The 18803-nt window shown below is 54.1% G+C and overlaps 1 protein-coding gene across 3 annotated transcripts in view; it reads left to right on the top strand.

The window, feature by feature from the left end:
* The window catches only part of MGAT5B (alpha-1,6-mannosylglycoprotein 6-beta-N-acetylglucosaminyltransferase B), a 71198-nt gene that overhangs the window by 15993 nt on the left and 36402 nt on the right, over positions 1 to 18803 (top strand). For all 3 annotated transcript variants that reach the window (XM_069798971.1, XM_069798970.1, XM_069798969.1), the window contains exon 3: positions 11016 to 11160. In XM_069798971.1, coding sequence (XP_069655072.1) covers positions 11016 to 11160 — 145 coding nt within the window. The remainder of the gene's footprint in view (positions 1 to 11015; positions 11161 to 18803) is intronic.

The following is an 18803-nucleotide window of genomic DNA, read 5'->3' as shown; positions in this document are numbered from 1 at the left end:
GTGTCTCACCGGATGGCGCCGGCAGTGGCCGGGATGCTTGTCCAGGCAGAGGGATGAGGCTGTTCTCATGATCTGAATCCAGAATTTGCTTATGCCAAACCCTCTCGAAAGGCAGCAGGAGGTTCTCCTCCTCCCCCAGTGCCTGTGGGGCCGTTAGCCGGAGCATTTCCCCGGGTCCCCATGGAGAGGGTGTGGGTAAGCGGGTGCGCGTCACCTCCATGACAACTGGGATGTGCAGATCCCGCACGTCCCCAGCGCTTAATTTTTTCTGCTGCTGCATCCAGAGCTGGATTAAGAGTCTCCTGGAGCCTGTGAGCCACTGGAGGGGTGCCAGCCAGGGGAGACCCATGGGGAGGAGTGTGCTATGCAGCTCTTCAGTGCCTGGGGCTCGTTTCCAGCCTCGCTGCATCCGTCCCATCCAAAGCAGCTCCAAGCAGCCTCGGGGGCCAGAGCAGCCAGCTGATGCTGTAAGAAGTTGCCTGGTCGGTGCCAAGCCGAGGTGGTTGGTACTGGGAACACCTCCTTGGTGAGGAACTGTGCTGGGAAAGCTGGGCTTTTGATTTTTCCTCCCCTAGAAAAATGCTGGGGTGGTGGGGCTGGCTCTCCAGCTGGCCCAGAGATGCCGTGCCCTGGCAGCTCCTGTTGCTCAGGAACGTTCTCTTGCTTCCTCTTTGTCCAAGCATCGGTGGGGAGAACAGGGTTAATGGAGACCCCAAAGCAAGGCAGAGCCCAGATGCAGGGTGAGGGCTTTCTGCCTCCCCCTCGGCCCCGCTCCCTGCCAGCTCCTGCCAGATGCTCGGTTGCTCCAGGGGCTCTTTTAAGAGGATAACGCCGCACGCCGCAGCAGTAACAACTTATTCTGCTCTTGCTGTTGAGTATGGGAAGGCTTCTTTAATTATGGGTTAAAGTGGTGCTCTGTGCTGAGGAATAGCTGATGGTGATGGACGCTGCTGGGAGCGACTGTGGGTGTCAGCTGCCCCCCCCCGCACCCCCCGCAGCACTCTGGGGTGCGAGTGCCGTTGGGTCCACCGTACCGCAGCGAGAGGCTGCTGCTGGTGCCGGGCTCGCACCCCCACGGGCAGCACAAGGGTGTCCTTAATCTGCTTTTTTTTTGGAGCAGACCATTGCTTTGCCCAGGTGGAAAAAGTAGGGGTTAATTCCTCTCCTGTGCCTGCTGCTTCTGGTGTCCCCGTGGGCCATCCCACGTCGGTCCCAGCACGCTGCATCTCTCGTTGGGCTGGTGAACGTGCACCGTGCTCCCATCTCCAGCCCACGCTTGGAAAGGGAGTTTAAAGTGGAAGTGTAAAACTTTACTGCTCTTATTAAATTGCTATTGCAGGCAGGGAAACGAGTGCTGTTAAAATGAGGAAAATAAAGGCATCCGTGGGGTCTCCACATGATACCGGGGTTACTGCCGACTTCTGCGGGGATGTGCTGGGGGAGTAAAATGCAGATCGGTGCTTTGCAGGGCACAGAGGGGTAAGAAACGTAAGGGCTGCTGAAGTAGTGGTTAAGGCTTAATCCACCTTGGGAACACGTCTCTTACTGAAGAAGTGCCTGTTTGATACAATTGCTGCTCAGAATTGGATGCCTGCAGGCTTAAAAAGAAAAAAAAAGCCACCAAACTTACTGGAAGATGGAAGTGTGAATTCATGAGTCTTAAACTGGTGGAGCAGAGATGAAGATCTCTGTGCAGTGATGTGTGCTGGTCCCTTCCCTGCCGCCGCCGTGTCGGAGGAGGGAGGAGCAGCATCCCGCTGGCCCCAGCGCTCTGTTATCTCCATGAGCAGCGACTTCCAGGGAATGATTAAATCAATTAATTGATTTTCTATAGCTCATAAGGAAGTCAAATGGTATTTCCATCAATGTGTGATGAGCAAACACCCCACCACGGCCAGGAGGAATGTTAATGGCTCTTTATGCTTTTATTACCCCTTTTCACTCCTAAATCAAAATTCATCCTGAGCCCGGGAGGCAGCAGGTACTTCAGAAAATAAAACTAGCACAGTGGGAACCATAGCAGCCTCTGTAAAAGCTGTTTTTTTCCCACTGATTTATTTGTTTCTCTGGCCTAAACGAGAGACCGGGGCTCAGTTCAGCTCGGGTAGAGATTAGCTGAGGCTCGTCCCACGGCTCTGCCAGTGCCCCCCGGCTCCTGTGGGCTCTGCTTTGGGCTGCTGCCCCGCTCTGCTGCTGCTGGAAGGATCTGGCTGCTGGGCTCGGTGGAGGCTGATGGGTTTGGAAGAAGGGGATGATTTGTTCGCCCCTGGAAACAGAGTGGCAGGATGCCCGGCACTGTTTGGCCAATATTTTTGGCTGAAAGAGAAATGGTAATCATTTTGGAAATGTTAAATTAGTGAGTTCTGCTGTTTCTGAAACATAACGTTTTGGGGCAGCTGTAAATAAGGCTGCGGGCTCGAGCGCTGGACGTGCAGAGCCAGCGGAGCGATGGTGGTGCCGAGCCTCCCGAAGCCCTCCTGGCTGATCGTGGGGCGTGCAAATGCTGGGTCGAATCCTTCCTCTGCCCGAGGGGTTTGGGCTGATTTCCTGCAATCCTTGGGGCATCAGCTTCTGATAATTTAATTTTCCCCAGGTCAGCAGCATGGGCTTTTAGGAGAAGAACCAGGTGAGTTAAATTCCAATGCCCTTGGAGGGATACCTCTCTTGTAAAGGCCAAGAACTGAAATGAGCATTGGTGGTGGAGGTGGTCCCTGGCTCGTGGGTCTGTGGAGCCGCTCTGGGGCTGCCCCTGTGCCGTGGGACCGGTGGGTGCTCCTTATCACCTGGAGCTGGGGGTCCCGGCTGCAAAACTGGGATCCAGCTTTGCCCCTGGTGCCGACAGCATCCAGCCATGCCCTGGGAGCCTTGGTGCCCTCTGGGCTTTGCTACTGGCAACTGCCCTTGAGTAAGCCCTGTGCTGGAGCCCTTGTGTTTTAGGAAGCAATTTAAAATCGATGTTAATCTTGTAGTTTGAAAGCCTTGCCTGCAGCGTGAGGTGTTTGGAGCACTGCAGAACAGCTTAAAATGCAATTTAAAATAGTGCTGGCTGGCAATAGAGGAGCAACTAAAAATACCCTGCTGGTACTTTTTCAAAAAAAGTGAAAGGGGGATGAGAAGGGGGGAAAGATGGGGTTAAAAAAAATAAACTAAGTGAAAAGTGAACTGCAGCTTGTGCTGGGGTTGTGCATATTGGTCTCCTCTTCCCAGCTGCCTGCCTTCCCCAGCCCATCTCCTGGGACTGCTGGGGAGAGGAAAAGATGACCGAGCTCATTTTGCCTGGCGAATGATGGCTTGTGGCAGGACTTGTGGGACCGTCCCCATGTCCCATCGGGAACATCAGGTGTCTAGTGTGTGTGTGGGGGTAAGGAGTAATAAAAGTTGGGGGGGAACAGCCCTGTGCTCTCCCTTGCAGTAATGAAACGCTCCTGTCTGTGAATGTAAGTGTCTATTTGTATTGCTCAGCTTCCTGCCTTTTCTTATTTATATGGAAATGGGGAGCGAACATGTGTTAGGGTGGAGATAGCTGCAGTCTGCTCTTACAGGCGTTTCCTTTAGGGGGGTGTGGGCAGGGGGAGCTGGTTGGGGTGGAGAAGTGGCAGGACCCCCTTCTGCAGGCTCAGCTCGAGGTCCCGCAGCCGAAGGGCTGCCCAGAGGGAGGGAGCGGAGACCCCAAACCCAGCGGGGTTGGTAGGGGGACACCGGGCTGGCACCCCCCCCCTCCATGCTGTGTGCAGCAGCAGGCTGGAGGAGGACTGGTGGCACCTTGGGTGAAGGCTGAGCTTTGCTCAGAACCTCTCCGTGGCCTCTCTCGAACCAACCTTCTCCGTGAAACCTAGTCCAGCATCACCCTCCTGGGGGGGCATCAGCCTCCCATGGGGCATCAGCCTCCCGGGGGAGGACCTGCAGCGTGCTGGGGCGCGGGGCTGCAGAAGGAAAGCGGGGGTACGGATCATCGCTCGTGAAGCTGTTGGCAGCGTGGGAGAGCGGAGCCCAAGGATGTGGCTTTGCCGTGGCTGTCCGGGAGCGGGGTGGGCAGAGCGGTGCCTGGCCGTAGGGGTGGCATGGGGCTTGCGGGAGTGATTTATGGGGCCGAACGGGATTGCTTCCCATCTGCTGGTGTTGTTTCAGGCAGCATGCGTGCCATGGCACAGCCCGCTCTTGCTTTCAGATGGGGAACTTCTGCAGCAGATCGGTCCCTCCGCTGTGGTGTCTTGCCCCCCAGGCACTGCCGGCGTGTCTAGGGGGGCTGTCAGAAAGCTGGGGGGGTCTTTCGAGCCTGCGGCAGGGTTGCGATTGCTGCTATCGCATGGCTGCGTTAGCAGAGCCCTGGGGTGGCTCCTGCCTGGCTCAGCCATGGCACATGGCTGCCAGTGGGGCCTGGTGGGCTCTGCCCGCCCGTGGATGCGGCGAGAAGGAGCGAAAACACCCCCGAAGCTGCACGCTTGCTGTCGATTGCACAGGAGTGGGTGAGGGGATGGATAAATCCAGGGGGTAGATGGTAGCAGGCAGGTGGGATATAATCTGCTTTACCAGCTGGTGACTTAAGGCTGCTTAATTTGGCTGATTGCCAGGGAACCACTTCCTTGCCGGCCATTTCCAGCGGCTCAGCAGCAGATCGATGGTGCAGCTGGAGCCGTACCGAAGCGTCTGCTTCACTGGCAGCCCCCAAGCTGCTTCGTGGGCACCTCCAGGTGCAAATTGCTGCTGCTGGCGTGACAGCTCCCTGTGTGGCTCCTTGTGCTTTTTTGCGTTGGGGCGCTGGCTAAGCAGGTCCGTATTTTCTTTGTATAACTTCAAATAATAAATCCGTAGTCGCAATCCGACGGCAAATATGGGTGGGTTTGCTGGAGGCAACAACTGGCTGGGTGCCGATGCTGGTGAGTGGGTGCCCTCAAGGGGTGCAGCTATGGACCTCGTCCATCCCTGGAGCAGCTTCCTCCCAGGGTGGGTGCCGAAGGGATGGAGACGGGAGGCGACCGTCGCTGCCGGGCTGACCCTCGCCTTGGGCTTTCTTGTTGCCGGTTAGTGCTGGGTCTCTGGGCTGTGATTGTAATGGATTATGTGTCAGGGTTAGCTGGAGCCCTTGGCTAGTTGGCCTTTTGAGGGGTTTAAGTAGCCTGGAGTTGTCCTTTAAAGGAGAAAAACAAAGCACAGCAAATGATGCTTTGGATTGAAATTAATTCAGCTGGTATTTTCAGTGGACGTAAGTAATATCTTACCATCTCTGAGCAAATTCCCTTCTTGTACTGGAGCGTTCAGCTGTTGCGAGACAGCCAGGCAGGGATATAACTTATGTCTGAGAAGGGGGGGGGGAATCAACAACAAATCAGCCATGTTATGAACAGCAGAGATGTATTGTGGAATTGCATTTTAAATGTCAGGGGGATGTCTCAGCGCTGTTCACACTGGTGTGGGTCGAGCCTGTGCCTCGGTCTCCCCTCGGAATATGGACTCTTGTGGCTGCTGGGTTAGGGAGGCTTTTGGTCTCATTGAAACTGGACTGGTTTTTGGGTGGAAAAGCTCCCTGTAAGCGACCAACGCCACCTCTGCACTCATGGGGTGGCACTGGGGTCCTGCAGCCACAAGGAGGAAAACGCAAGGGATGTGTTGGGCTGAGTGCTGGTGTGCAGCTCAAACATCATTTCCCCTACGTGTTTCTCTTTCCCCATCTTCTTGGCATGAAGCTGATGCTGAGCAGCGTGCGGCCCCCCCTGCCCTGAGCAGGATGGGCCCGAGTGACCCAGGGACAGGTGGCTAAAGGGAACATGCCCTCAAAGTGCTATTTTTTTTTCTCATGAGGGGTTTTAGCTCCTTTTGAAAACCTCAGCCCAAGCATCCAAGAACCGCACATAAACCCGTGTGACAGGGTGGCATCCTGCGTGCTCCATCCATGCTTGTGAAGTGCTGGGTGGAGATGGCTCCCAGCGTGAGCAGTGGTGGGGCGGCATGGGGAGGATGCTCAGGATCCCAAAACACGATGCCTGAGCATGGAACTCCTTCTCATCGGCTCTTTCCCCTGTGGCACAACCTGGGCTTTGCCAGTGCCACTTCACATCATCTCCACTGGTCCCAGCCTTGTACTGGGCTGCCCGGCAGGGAGTCCGTCATGCTGTGGCCACACTGGAGATGCTCCATGAAATGGTGCTTTCTCAGCTGCTCTCTGCTCCTGCACGGTCGCCCCAAGGCATCTGGCATTGAACTTCACCCTTGCGTCCAGGTCTGCGCATGCAGCAAAACTCATCCGCGCGCCTGTCCTGGCTCCTATTCCTGGAGGTTTCGGTGACAGGTAATGGCAGGGGGTGGGACGCCTGCCCAGAGAGGTATTCACTCCAAGAAGGTATTTTAAAGACAAGTGTATCATTAGTGAATTCCCTAGGGTTTCGACCCATCCAAATTTGAGCATATTGGCTGTTGACTATTCCACTGGTTTCGCAGAAAAACTATTTCTTCTTCCACTAGACATCACCCTTAGGGGATGCTTTCTTTTTTTTCCCTGATTTCATCCAATTACTTAGCTGTATGCTCTTCTGAAGCACCATAAATAATTCTCCTCCCTCTGCTGTGTTTACCAGCATGTCTCATGAAATCCAGTAAGATATGATTGATTGCAATCATTATTTCCTAGTGCTGCTATGAAAACCTCCGTCAGGTTCAGTGATTGCCTTTAAAGAGTGGCTGCCACTCAGGAAAACTGTCAAAAACCTGTCATACTTTAGCAAACTCCAATTAATCTGTTGAGCAGTTTTACTTGTGTTTTCTTTCCCATCATTGCTGATTATCAAGGGTAATTAGAATATTTTTCCTTTGTAATTAGCAGCTTGCTTGCTTTTTTTAAAAAAAAAAAGTGGCTTACAAGACTATTTTACTGGGGTTTCATGCTATTGAGTTGGGTTTGGGTTTATCCTGTCTGCCTGCAGTGCTGTTTGCAAGTGTCTCAGGGATCTCCATCACTGGCTTAAGGGGAGAAGCTGGGGGTACTGGTGGGGCTCGCCTCCATCCTCCGAATCCCCGTCGCTGGCACTCACTGTCAGGCAGCCGAGCAGCCGTTCGGCGGGTGTCTGGGTCTCCGCTTCAGGTTAACAAATTAATCCTGGCTCTTGCATTTTTAAAAGAGTCACTTCAGCACTTTTCCGCCTTTCTTTTGGTTTTAATGAGACACACTTTCCAAGAGATGTAATAATCATTGCCAAAAATGTCAGATCGTTCTTGTTATCCTCCTTAAGCTTCTGGAACAACAACAACAACAACAAAAAAGGCCAAGAACAGAAAAAGGTGGTGATGAGGAAGGGCTTTGACTTCATCTCCAAGAGCCAGGGGAGGGCTGCGGGGAGATGTGCCCCATGACAGCTCTGCTTTCTGGCAGGGTGCCCGAAAAGATAACCTAGTGAAGGCTGAGATTTGTTTTTTATTACTATTTTTACTTAGAATATGAGGTGTTTCTTTATTTCTTTATTGGAGATGGAATATCTCCGCTCACTGTTGACAGCAAAGCTCAGAGCTTTGCTGTTGAAAAGCATCCTGGAATCGCTCGAAACTAGCTGGGAAATTGGATGGTGGCAGCGACACGATGGGAAATCTCAGCAAAGCTAGCGGGAGAGCCGGGGGGGCTGGGCTGGCGCTGGGCGCTTGGCGACGGGGCCAGGGCTTGTGGCTCTGCTCGCTGCCACCTTCTCCGGGATCCAGGGGGAAACGATTTCATTCCGCGATTTGAATATCCTCGTCCCTCCTTAGTGAGTTGGGAGCAGAGCTGTCTTGTCAGCTGTGCTTCTGCGGTGAGGAGTCAGAGCAGGCACCCTCGGCTGGACTGCCTGGGGTGTGGATGTGGCCCGAGCAGCAGGAAAGCTCCGTCTCCTGCTCCTGCTTGAGCAATGGGGTGATCCCTGGGGACCTTTGCCCAGGCGGTGGGGACGCGGTGCTGAGCACCCCTGGGTGCCCGGCACGGACATCGGCTCACTGCTGCCTGATGGAAACGTGAGCTCTGTATAGCTCTGTGCCTCAGTTTCCCTTTTCCGCCTTGCCCAGGGCAGGATTAGGCTCCCTTAGCAGGGCTGGAGAGGTTCCCGGGACACATCCCGACCCCCTCAGGAAAGGGCTTTTCCCAGGTCTCTTCTGCGGGGACAAGCTCTGTACGTGTATCTTGGTTTTAATCAGGGGCCAGAGCTGTTTCTCTGCCTGGGCTTTGCGAGCAGCCATTTAAATTTCAAATGAACTGCACCACTAAACAGGCCTTCGTAATTAAATGAATGCAGCCTGGCTACAAATTGGGGTGACAGCCCAGCACTGAGTGGCAAAGGCAGCAGTGGCTCTCAGTCATCTCTGTTGCCTTCCCAGATGTGATCCTTGCACCTTCCTGGCGAACGAGCATGACCTGACCCCCTCAAAACAAACTGGGATCCAAATCCTTGGGCCAGGGGCACCACTCCGTCCATGGAAATGTGGTGATTGTGGTTTAAGCTCTTCTGGCCAGCTGCAGGGGTTGTATCAGGTCCTTCCCCTGACCTCCAGATTCACCCACTGGCACAGGAGCATGCAAGAAGGATGTGCAGTCTCCGTCTCGCTCAAAAACTGAGTTCAAGGTCTAAGCTCTGACCTGCTGGCAGTGCCAGGATGTCAGAGCAGGAGCAAATCCCAAGCAGAAATCCCCATTTGGGGGGCGGTCAGTCCTGGAAGCCACCTGGGGCAGGCAGGCAGAGGGTGCCAGGAGCTGCGAGCTGTGAACATGGCCCAGCCGTGGTAAGGATGTCACCGGAGTGGGCTCAGTCCAGTGAGGAAATAACTAATGTGGATTTTCTGACTTAAGGCCATCTCAGAGCTTTTCTGTTTTTCTTGGCCATGTCTTTGCCCAGTTTGCTCAGCTGTGTTTGGGGAAGCCCCTGTACAAACTGAGCTCCAGTGTCCAAGTTTCCACTTTTCCCCCCCATAGCATCTTTTAATTGTGAGTTCATTAGCACTTCTGCCCTTTAATGGGACAGGCTGTGACTTGTGTCCCACCCAGGAGATTGGGAGACCTTCCTGGTGGGATGGGCAAAAGTGGCTCCTGCATTCCCAGACCCATCCAGGGAGGTCCTGGGGCTGCACAGGACTTCGGGCACCCACCAATTCAAGCAGAAGTCACCAATTTCTTGCTGTGGGAGTGCAGGGAGCATTTGGGGAAAAGCCTGGTTTCAATCTCCATGAATGTTTTTGGTTGGGGTTTTTTTTTTTTGAGGAATTGCTTTTGCTCTCAATTTTTCTTCTGTTTTATTAGATAGCATCAGGAAAAAATAATGTGTTGCTGATAATCTCAGCCAAGCATGGAAGACAGCCTTTGGCGAGGTCTGGCTGGCCCGGTGTCAGCTTCTCACAGGGGTTAAGGGTTGGCTTGTAACCCTGTGTTCATGTGCCACACGTCTGACAGCAACAGGCGGCCGCAGCGGTACGATGCTTTCACAGTGCCTGCCGGGGTGAGAGCCTGGCAGGGCTCGTGCGAGTGCCGAAGCCCCTGGTTGAGCTGCGGTGCCGATGCAGCCCTCCTCCCTCAGGGCCGGAGAACCGATCGCCGGCAGCCGTGGCTCCAGTGCTGCAGCATCTGGAGCTGGAGTTAGAGGGTGATTTACTGGGAGCGTGGGGAGGGAGCCGGGTCCCACCACGGCCATATGCACCGCTCTCATCTGAATACCAAAACCAGCTAGACCTCACGTTCAGGCTGGTCTCTGCGCTGTTTGACGTGCGCAGCGGCTTGAGTCAGCTCCTGCAGTGAGGAGAAGCCCATGCCAGGTCTGTCCCTGGCACATGATGCCATTGGGATGCCCCACTCCATCCCAGCGCCGGGGCTGAGCTGGGTGCAGGGTGCTGTGCCGGGGTGGGGGACCCAGGGGATGCGCCAGCACAGCCACCCTCTGGCTTTACAAGACCCGGTTTTGCATCCGTTTGGAGTTGCGTTAGATGTCTGTAAATCCTGATAGCCACCTGGGATGTCCAGCAGCCGCTCGCTTTCCCAGCACTGCCTGCCCAGCTCCTCCTGCTCCCTAAATTAAATATGTGCTGCCTCTTGAAAAGCACATGTGAGTGGAACAGCAGAGATAAGCTAAACGGGAGAAGTTCAGGGGATTATGCACTGATTAAGTTATTACTAACGTGAAATGAGCTGCGCTGAGATGAAACAGGAGCTTTATTTTCTGTTCCCTGGCTTCGGGCTCGGGGCTGCCTGTCACCAGACAGCAGATCAAACTGGGAGCCAGGAGCTCATGTATCCCCCGGCGCTTTCAACACAGCAGCAGGTCGGTGCTGTGCAAACCCATAGGAAGCAGAATGTTAAATGGGGCTGGGAATCCGGGGCCTTCCCTGCTGGGGAGGGTTTGCTGAGATGCAGCGCTTGAGACAGAGCTATTTCCAGTGCTGGGGCACCCACCCTGTAGTAGATTTGGGTAGAAAAGAAATTCTCTGCAACAGGAAAATCCGGCGCTGCTGGGAGGATATGCTGGGGGAGGACCACCTATTTGCTCCATTTCCCATGCTTTTCCTTATGCATCCCTTGCAGGCTGCTATCAAAGGCAGGATGCTGGGCTAGATGGGTCTTGGAGAGTGAAAAATAGAAATGCAAAATGAAAGGCTGTTTGGTTAGTGTTTGAGAATCAAATTGGTTTCCCATAAGCACTCAGGACAGGCTGGATCGGGTGGACAAGTCAGGAGTTTATGCCCGGAGAGGCAGGTGAAGAATCCTGGATCCAGGGCTGGTATAACTGCTGGCTGTGGGGACCTGCAGCAGCCCAGCTGGATTTGGGCAGGCAGGGATTAACCCATGCTTGGGCAAGACGATGGGGCTGTGGGGCTGTTGCCAGAGCCGGGGAGGGGGAATATCAGGGACAGCAGGGCACCGAGATGGTCCATTAACCACTGAGCCCATCAGTGGGGCTGGGGAGTGCGGGACCGCAGGCAGCTTTGGGGCTGAAGCCGTGGGGAGGGGGATTTTCTCGGTCTGACACAGCAGCGTCCAGCCCGTGACAGTGTCTCGCTTGCTCTTTGTGTGCCTGCAGTGATGGGCGCGCTGGAGTCCCGAGGGGTGCTGCGGCGAATGAGCGACATGCTGGAGATGCTGATGAAGAGGATGGACATCCTGGCCAGGCTGGAGAATAGCACTGACTTCCACAAAGGGGATGAAGCGCGATTCCCTCTGGACAGGTCAGTCGGCTGCACCGATGCCCCATGCGGACCCTGTGGAGCGGTGCCGGGCTCGGAGGGGTTTGCAGGAGCAAAAAAACCTCAGTGTGCTCTGCGGTGTCGGGCTGAGCCGCTGTGTGGGGATGGTGGAACCCAGCGGGGCACGGGGCTTGGGCAGATCTGTCATTGTCTTATTGTTTGCCATTTCTGGAACCCTTTTCTTTGGGATTTCTGAAATTACTGTCATTCTGGGCGTTACTTGTGGCACCGTCCCAGCTGCTAGCGTTGCAGCGTGGGAGGGCGTCTCTTCGCCGCCGTGCCGTGGTGGAGCTGGCGGTGGGACTCGCCGACAGCCGGAGCAGTACCTGGTGCGTGGGCTGTGCTCCCTCTGCCACTAAATCCCAGAGCGAGCTCAGGCCAGTTTCTTTGTGCCCATATTCCTCAGGTAGCTGTCGAAATGATTGTTGTTTGAAAGCCAGGGCTGGTGTGTTCAGCCTTGGAGTTGAGCAAGGCTTAAAATGAAATAGGAGCAAACTGTCGGGCCCCGCAACGCTCGCTGCACAGAGCTGGCATCCTGGCTGCCCGTGATGCACACACCGCATCTGTCCTGGCCGGCAGCTTGAGAGATGCTGTCAGACCTTCCCATCATGATTTTTTACTAAAGAGACATCTTCCTTTGCTTTAGGGAGCCTTTAAACGCTTATTAATGCTAACTTGGCTGTCACGCCGAGGCCTGCAAAAATGGTAACTAAAGCAACTTGGATGTGGAGGGGCAGGGATGGAAAAACCAAGGGGCAGCGCTTGGGACAAACTTTGCAATGCAAACCCAAAATGCCAGCGTAGATTTTGCTCAGCGGTGGGTGGCAGGGACGTGACATGCAACGGTCAGCGCTGCCCTGCACCGGGCCACCGGAGCCGGCACGGGAGCTGCGGTGCATCCCAATGGTACCTGCCTGGCATTCCCACCTCTGCCTCCTGCCGTGGCTGCGCTCGACAGCCAGCGGGGGTTCCTGTGCCTCCCTATTTCCATCATCATTTCCATTTCTCTCCCTCGCTTTCCTTACGAGTCTCTTTTGCACCTATAATGGAAAATAAAGTAAGTGAGCCTGTAATTAAAGGCTGTGCCGTACTGCGTGCACACATGAATTAAAGCTGCACAGGCTGCCTTGGAGTGCATGGTCTTGCCTTTTAAGTAACATAATTTCAACCGCTGAAAAATATAATTTACCTCGGTAATGGCAGGTGCTGGGGATTTTGTTGTTATGAGGCTGGCTGGTACCCAAGCATACAAGGAGGACAACAGTAATCCCGGAGAGGAATGGACAGGACTATTACAGCCAGCGATTGGAAGGCGCTCGCTCACATTTGATGATTTTCTTGGCCAATCTCGTGTTAAAAGAACCAGTAATTTCAGGTGATGGTAATTTCTGTACACCAGCAGCCAAGAGAAAAACTTAAAAGCGTTTATGTGAACTGGTAGCAATCGCTGCAAATGGGGATCTTGTGTTTCAGATCTGCTGTGTGGCTGGTGACTCCAGGGCCATCGCTTGGAGAGACCAGAGAGTATGGGACCTTATGGACCCAGCACATCAAAACAGCCTTGGGTTTTGTGTGTGTGCTGAGATGAGCTTGAGCAGTTGAGATTACAGATGTCTTAATTTTCAGGAATAGAAAATCAGGGACAACTAGTTTATCACCTTTTGCTCCTTATAAATTACCCCTTAAGTGCATTCAAGTCCCTTCACTTGATCCTGCATCAAAACCGATCTGTGTCATCTCCTTGTTCTCACCTAGCCTCTGAAGGTCAGGTTTTGGTCATGGGGCAGAGCATCTCCAGATGAAGCAACCGTCGTGGCGGGGTTTCTTGTGGATGGATTATCTGTGTGATGATCTGTAATGAAGCACTAGCAGCATTTGCAACCACCTGTGAAGTGTTTCCCAAGCACTCCCCTCTTTCCCTGCAGCCCCCAAGGTTTGGCTGTCTGCGGTCAGAGGAGATGTGTTGGAAGTGTTACAGCTGTGCTGGCTCTCAGCAGGTTTGAGCAGCTCTGTCTCTGCTGCCACGCGTGCTCCCTTGTCCGTAGTGCCCTTTCGTGGCTTGTCCCGGTCCCTGCCCTCCTTTGCGGGGTGCACGAGGCAGCTGGAAGGGTGCAGAGCCAATGCACCCCATCTGCTGCCCTGCTCTGAGCAAAGCCTGGCTCTGGGCTGACCCTGCTGCTCTGATGGATGCTCTCCAGAGCTGCGTGGAGCATCCCGGGGGGAATCAAATAGTGGCTGAAGCGAAACCTGGGCTGAGACCCTGTGGAGTGGGGGGGGCTGAGGTCCCTGTCCTTTGGGGGTAACCAGCTGAAGCCCCTGGGAAGCCCCTGTGCCGAGGGGGAACGGGCACCGCCAACCGCACCCGGACCGAGCGGTGCCTCCTGAATCCAAATCAGCCCCATGGCCGCGGAGATGCCTTGGTTCTATTCGTTATGAGGACACCGGGACTCCACCAAGGGCTTGTTTCTGCCTTCCCTCCCTGTCTCTTTGATCACCAGCAACTGACTTGAAGCTGTCAGCAAAAGATAATACAATTAAAGGGTGCTAATTTCAAAGGGATTTTATTCTTTACAATGTCTTCGGTTAGCACAGCGGCTGCCTTCGTCTCCTTCCCTGCTCAGCAAAGCCGCAAGCGTGGGCTTTGCAATTCCACCTGCGCAGAAGTGGATTAATTCTTGTTTTTACAAAGTGCTCTCCTGCTTAACACTGGATCTCTGATAAAATTGGGAGGGCTTGGATTTGCAGAGCCCCAGTGAAGAGGAAGGAGGTGAAGGCTTCCGTGGGCTTTATGGAATAGCCTATGAGCACTGTCCCCCTCCAGCAAAGCTCCAGCAGAGGGCAAGGATGGCTTTTCCCCTTGGAAAGTGCAAGGAGGAATTTAAATATACAGGGTGTAATTAATGATCTGCCTTGGAAAGCCTCCCAGCTGCCAGGGCAGGCAGCTTTACGTGCCTGAAAGTTGCTCCAAGATCTTTCTTGCTCTGTAGGTGCTGTCTGATGGAACGCTCTACAGGTGCCTCTCTATGTAGCCCACCAGCCTCTTGCAATGCTTCAGATAAAACTCTTGGCAAACCCAAATGTCCAACACCCTCCTTAGTAGAGCTGCCCAGGGTTTTTGTGGTATGTTATGCTGGGGTAAGGGGACACAGGCTGCACGCGTGAATCAGCCTGCCATCCCCCTGGGTGTTGGATCCCTTCTCCAGTCCTCCCCGGGCTCCCCCCTGCCCATGCTGGGAAGGTAAGTGATGGGTTCCCTAACGAGGGCAAGCAGTCTGCCAGTCAGCTGCAGAAAAAATCAATACCGCTGTTAATTGAATGCAACCCTCATAAATCATCGGGGGGGAGGGAAATTAGAAGTACTTATGGAAGCCTCCTGGAGAGCTATTTACTGGGCAAGGGAAATACTAGTTTGCAGTGGAAGTGTTGGTCCCCTGCTGGAAAGTGCTTGGGAGGGAGGGAGGGGGTCAGAAGTGGCTGACCCCAGCAGGCACCGTAACCTGACAGCATTGGGGCTCGGAGAAGCCCTGCTCTGGGGGCCGGGCTGCCCCCGACCTGCCCTGTGCCCATGGGAGGTGGTGGCAGGGAAGACTGGGGTCTGCAGTGCCGGCATCCCCGGTCATCCCTCTCCCCCACATAGTGGTTAGCCTGCAAAGGGTGTTATTTGCTAACGACTGATTAATCTTCAAGCTTAATTACTGCCAAGGCTCAGTTAATTTCCACACACTTTAAGTATTTGTTCTTGTAATCATTACATGACTCCATATTCTCCCAGTAATTAAAAGTCTCACAATATGACACTAAATGGGTGATGTTCCTGCATCCTGCCAGCCTGGCTCTATTAATTCCTGAATTGTCACCACTGATTAGCTGGCTTTAGAGAAATCGCTGCCAGATGCCACAGTCTCCTGCTATCCAGGTGAGCCCGGAGCGGTCTTTGACCCCTCCATGCACCTTTCCCTGTCTCCTCGGCATGTTGCGGGGCTCAGCGAGGGCATCTGCAAGGTGAGGCTGGTGCTACGTGGTGTGAAAGCTGTCTGGAGCTGGGAGAGCCCTGAAGCAGCCCACAGGGAAGGTTAGACCCATCCTGCGATCCAGCCCAGCTTTGCCTGGTAGTTGTTTTGGCGAGCAGAGCTTGGCTGCAGGAGCAGCATCAGGGGTGCAGCTGGGCAGGAGAGCCCAGCAGCCAGCGCTGTGGGAGCCTTCCTCCCTGGCACTCTCCTTCCTCACAGGTTCCTCAACCCATTTCATCCTGGCAGAGGCAGTGAGTTGTTTCTCGCCAGCTCCTGAGGATGTCTCCAGCCCAGTCCTGGATGCTGTCGGTGTTAGCTTGGAGGGGATGGGCACAGCGCAGGGGGTCGCTGAGGACCCCTCAGTGTGGGGTCCCCATCAGGGGCAGGGGAGGGGATGCCATGGGGAAATTCATGCCTGGGCAGCTGAAATAAATTGCTGTTCCCGCTAAGGCAGAGCGGAGAGGTGGCTGTGCACCACTAGCAGGGTGGCCAGGGGAGCAGGGTCCATCCATGTGCCCCCCCTTGCTCCGAGGGGCTCTGGGCTCGTTGGGAGAGACCCACAGCCGGAGGGCGATGGGCATCGCCAACGCGGTGGGGGTACAGGTGCCCACATGTGCCCAGGTCACTCACACCCTCCCCTCCTGCTCCCAGGCTTGTACCTCCCCCAGCACCTCCAGCTCAATTTGCTGAACCTAATTCTGCAATAGGCTTTGCTTTCTGTTTATTTTATGCCTTTCCATCCCAAAGCATTGATACGGGGGGGCTTTATCGCAGGGCTTTGCAAAGGCTTCTTGATTCGTTAACGCGTGGAGGCGAAGTGCCGTTGCTGGGGGGTTTGTGCCGTGGTTGTTTGTGTTGCCTCGGGTGGCTTGCGCAGGGAAAGCCCTCAGCACCCGGTCCCCGGGGGCGAGCAGAGCCCAGGGTTTTGGGGCAGTGCTGGGGGGGTGCAGAGGAGCATGGCACCAGTGTGCCTTTTCCCAGGCTGTGTGTCTGATTTGCCCTTTGAGGAAAATCAGATCCTGTTAACCCTCCGTCAGATGTCCCTGGTTTCGGAGCAGCTGGGGGCAAGCAAGCCCCCTCCAAAGGGATGGGCTCAGGGGCTTCGCAGCTGGGGGGCATGGGCACGATGGAGGTGGGCATCCAGGGAGGCTGTAGTGCTGATGGTGGAAACATAGGCTACCAAAATAACCCTTCCAAAATGAAGCGGAGTGTGCCATAGCTGGCAAAGAAAATGTGGGGCTGAGGGCTGTAGAAAAGCATGGGCTCAGGAGAGCATCTCACCCAGCGGATCCCCTGCCCCAGGGTTCATGATCAAAACTGCGTATTTTTGGTCTAACTTTTAGGCAGGTCCCTCTTAGTCGAGGCTGGCAATGTCTTCACAGCTCACCAAAGGCAGTTTCTTGCAGCCTGCATCAGGCTACTCAAGCACGTAGAGAAATATATCTGATTTATACCCCAATCAAGTGACGATTAACATACATCAAAGTGATGATCCCATAACCCTCCTGTCTGTGATCCCTCATGTTCACATAAATAAAATCTGCTGCTGCCCAGTCATATGGCTCAGCTCGGTTCTGCTCTGGGAGCCAGAAGGAAAGCGAAGGTTTGGGCTTGTGGCTTCAGCTTTGTGTTCTGTTTGGGAAGGATCTCGGAGCACTTCATAGCATTCATAAAATAGTTTAATTAATGATCTTGGTTATACTTTGCTGGCAAGTTCTCCCTATGTTGGCAAGTTACTGTCTTTGATTGGAAAGTTGGTTTTCATCATATTTTTTCATGAAATTTATTGCCAGCTTGCTCAAATGGCAGTGTCCTCCGCTGGGCTTTGTAGCCGTGGGCTTTGGGTTAGCTCAGGGTCTGGTCCTCTAAATGCATTTGTGCGAGAAGCATCACCCACAGTAAACTAAAATTAAAATAAATGGAAGTATTTCAGTGAGTTAAATACTCCGGTATTTATTAGGCAATTTATTGCGTAACTTGGTGTTGAGGAGTTCAGGCAGGGCTCTGCCCATGCATCATCCACTACTTGCTTGGATGAGTTTCCAAGGAATGTTCCCATCCCGAAACACATTCTCTGGAATATTTGTCCAGGGTGAATTCCCAATGAGCACAAACATGGCCAGAGCAAACTCAGGTCTTTATTCAGGTGTTCATGGAGGGGAGACTGAGCTGTTTGTCTCAACCCTGAGGTGTAATGGAAAAGATTGCAGTATACAGAGATACCAGAAATTGTATTGGAAGCATATGCTGTTCTGTGATTTTTTTTTTTTTGTAATATTTTTATTTCTTTTTAAGTTTTTATCCAGTTGACTGGCTGGAGCTGCCTGTGAAGAATAAACCCACTTATCAGTGGCATGGGCCCTCTTGTAGGTGGCTCTCGGGGAGGTTGCAAAGCTGGGTGCAGCATCCCTGTCCTTGTTTGATGTTAGGAAAGGCACCGAGGAGCTGAACGACCTGGCAGAGCCCGTGCTGGGGATAGCAAAGCGACGAGTCCTGTGCCTCATCCCCAGCACTTCCCCCCTCCCCGCCGCCTTTAATCTTGCTATCAATTCCTGCCAAGCTAATAGCAACCAGGGCTTTGGGCTTTTGCTCTGCTCCCTGGGGTCTGAGCCTTTCCCGAGTGGAGCAGGGCACGGGACCCTCCCCGCGCTCCCCACCACAGCACCCTGCATGCTTGGCCCCCCACCGCATGGGCCACCAGCTCAAACCAAGCCAAGGTGATTTATCCAAGCTTAGGGTAACAGCTCCAGCACCAGAGTTATGAGGATTAAACCCAGGATTACAAGTCAAACAAACACAAAACGCACAGCTGAGCCTCATGAGCCGGGCACTTGCCCAGCCACTGCTGCCTCTCCTGGTACACGCCAGCCTTGGGACCGTCAGTGTCAGGGGACTGTGACCCAAATTTTAGGGAGAGCATCAGCTGCCTGGTAATCCCCTTGTGTCCCTGTTTGTGTTCTTGCTTTTTCCCCCGCAGGCAGCCCTAGGTCCCGGCCTTTTGGGTGCAAGCCACCTTGGAGAGGATGCAGAGATGCACACAAGGGCATGGATCCCTGAAAAAAGTTTTGCCTCCAGCATCGATGAGGTTTACTTGGATTCTCTTAGGCCAGAGGAGCAAAGCTCTTAATTGCTTCATCTTCTTGGAGATTTAAATCACCTTTTTTAGTTACCCAGCACTTGGATGAGGGCTTTTCCGCATTTCCTTGGGGACCCCTCAGCTCATCCCCCACCAGCTGTTGGGTGACTCTGAGCTCATCCCACCAGGATGGATGGATGGGGAGAGGAGCTGGAGCCCACAGGGTGACCTGCTGGAGATGCCCAAGTGGTTTGTTTGTCCAGGAGATACCCCAGCTATTCTAATGGGCAGCACCTCAAAAGCTGCAGAAGGAGCCAGGAGGGTGGGAAAGGCCCTTTTCCCATTGCTGGGAAGGGTTATCCATCAGTGCCACCTCCGGGATTTCAGGTCCCTGTCCTGGAGAGCAAGGCTGTCGTGGGGCTGGATGTCAGGGGGTGATTTGTGTCCCTGGAGCAGGGAAGCAGTGAGAGCCCAGCACCAGCCCTGGGCACCCTTTCCAGCTGCTTTTGGCTCTGCCTTGGGTCTTTGGAGGAAGAAGA

Source organism: Haliaeetus albicilla, chromosome 12, assembly GCF_947461875.1.
Source record: "Haliaeetus albicilla chromosome 12, bHalAlb1.1, whole genome shotgun sequence".
NCBI lineage: Eukaryota > Metazoa > Chordata > Aves > Accipitriformes > Accipitridae > Haliaeetus > Haliaeetus albicilla.
The sequence above is the reverse complement of the archived record's forward strand: the minus strand, read 5'-3'. Positions and strand labels throughout refer to the sequence as shown.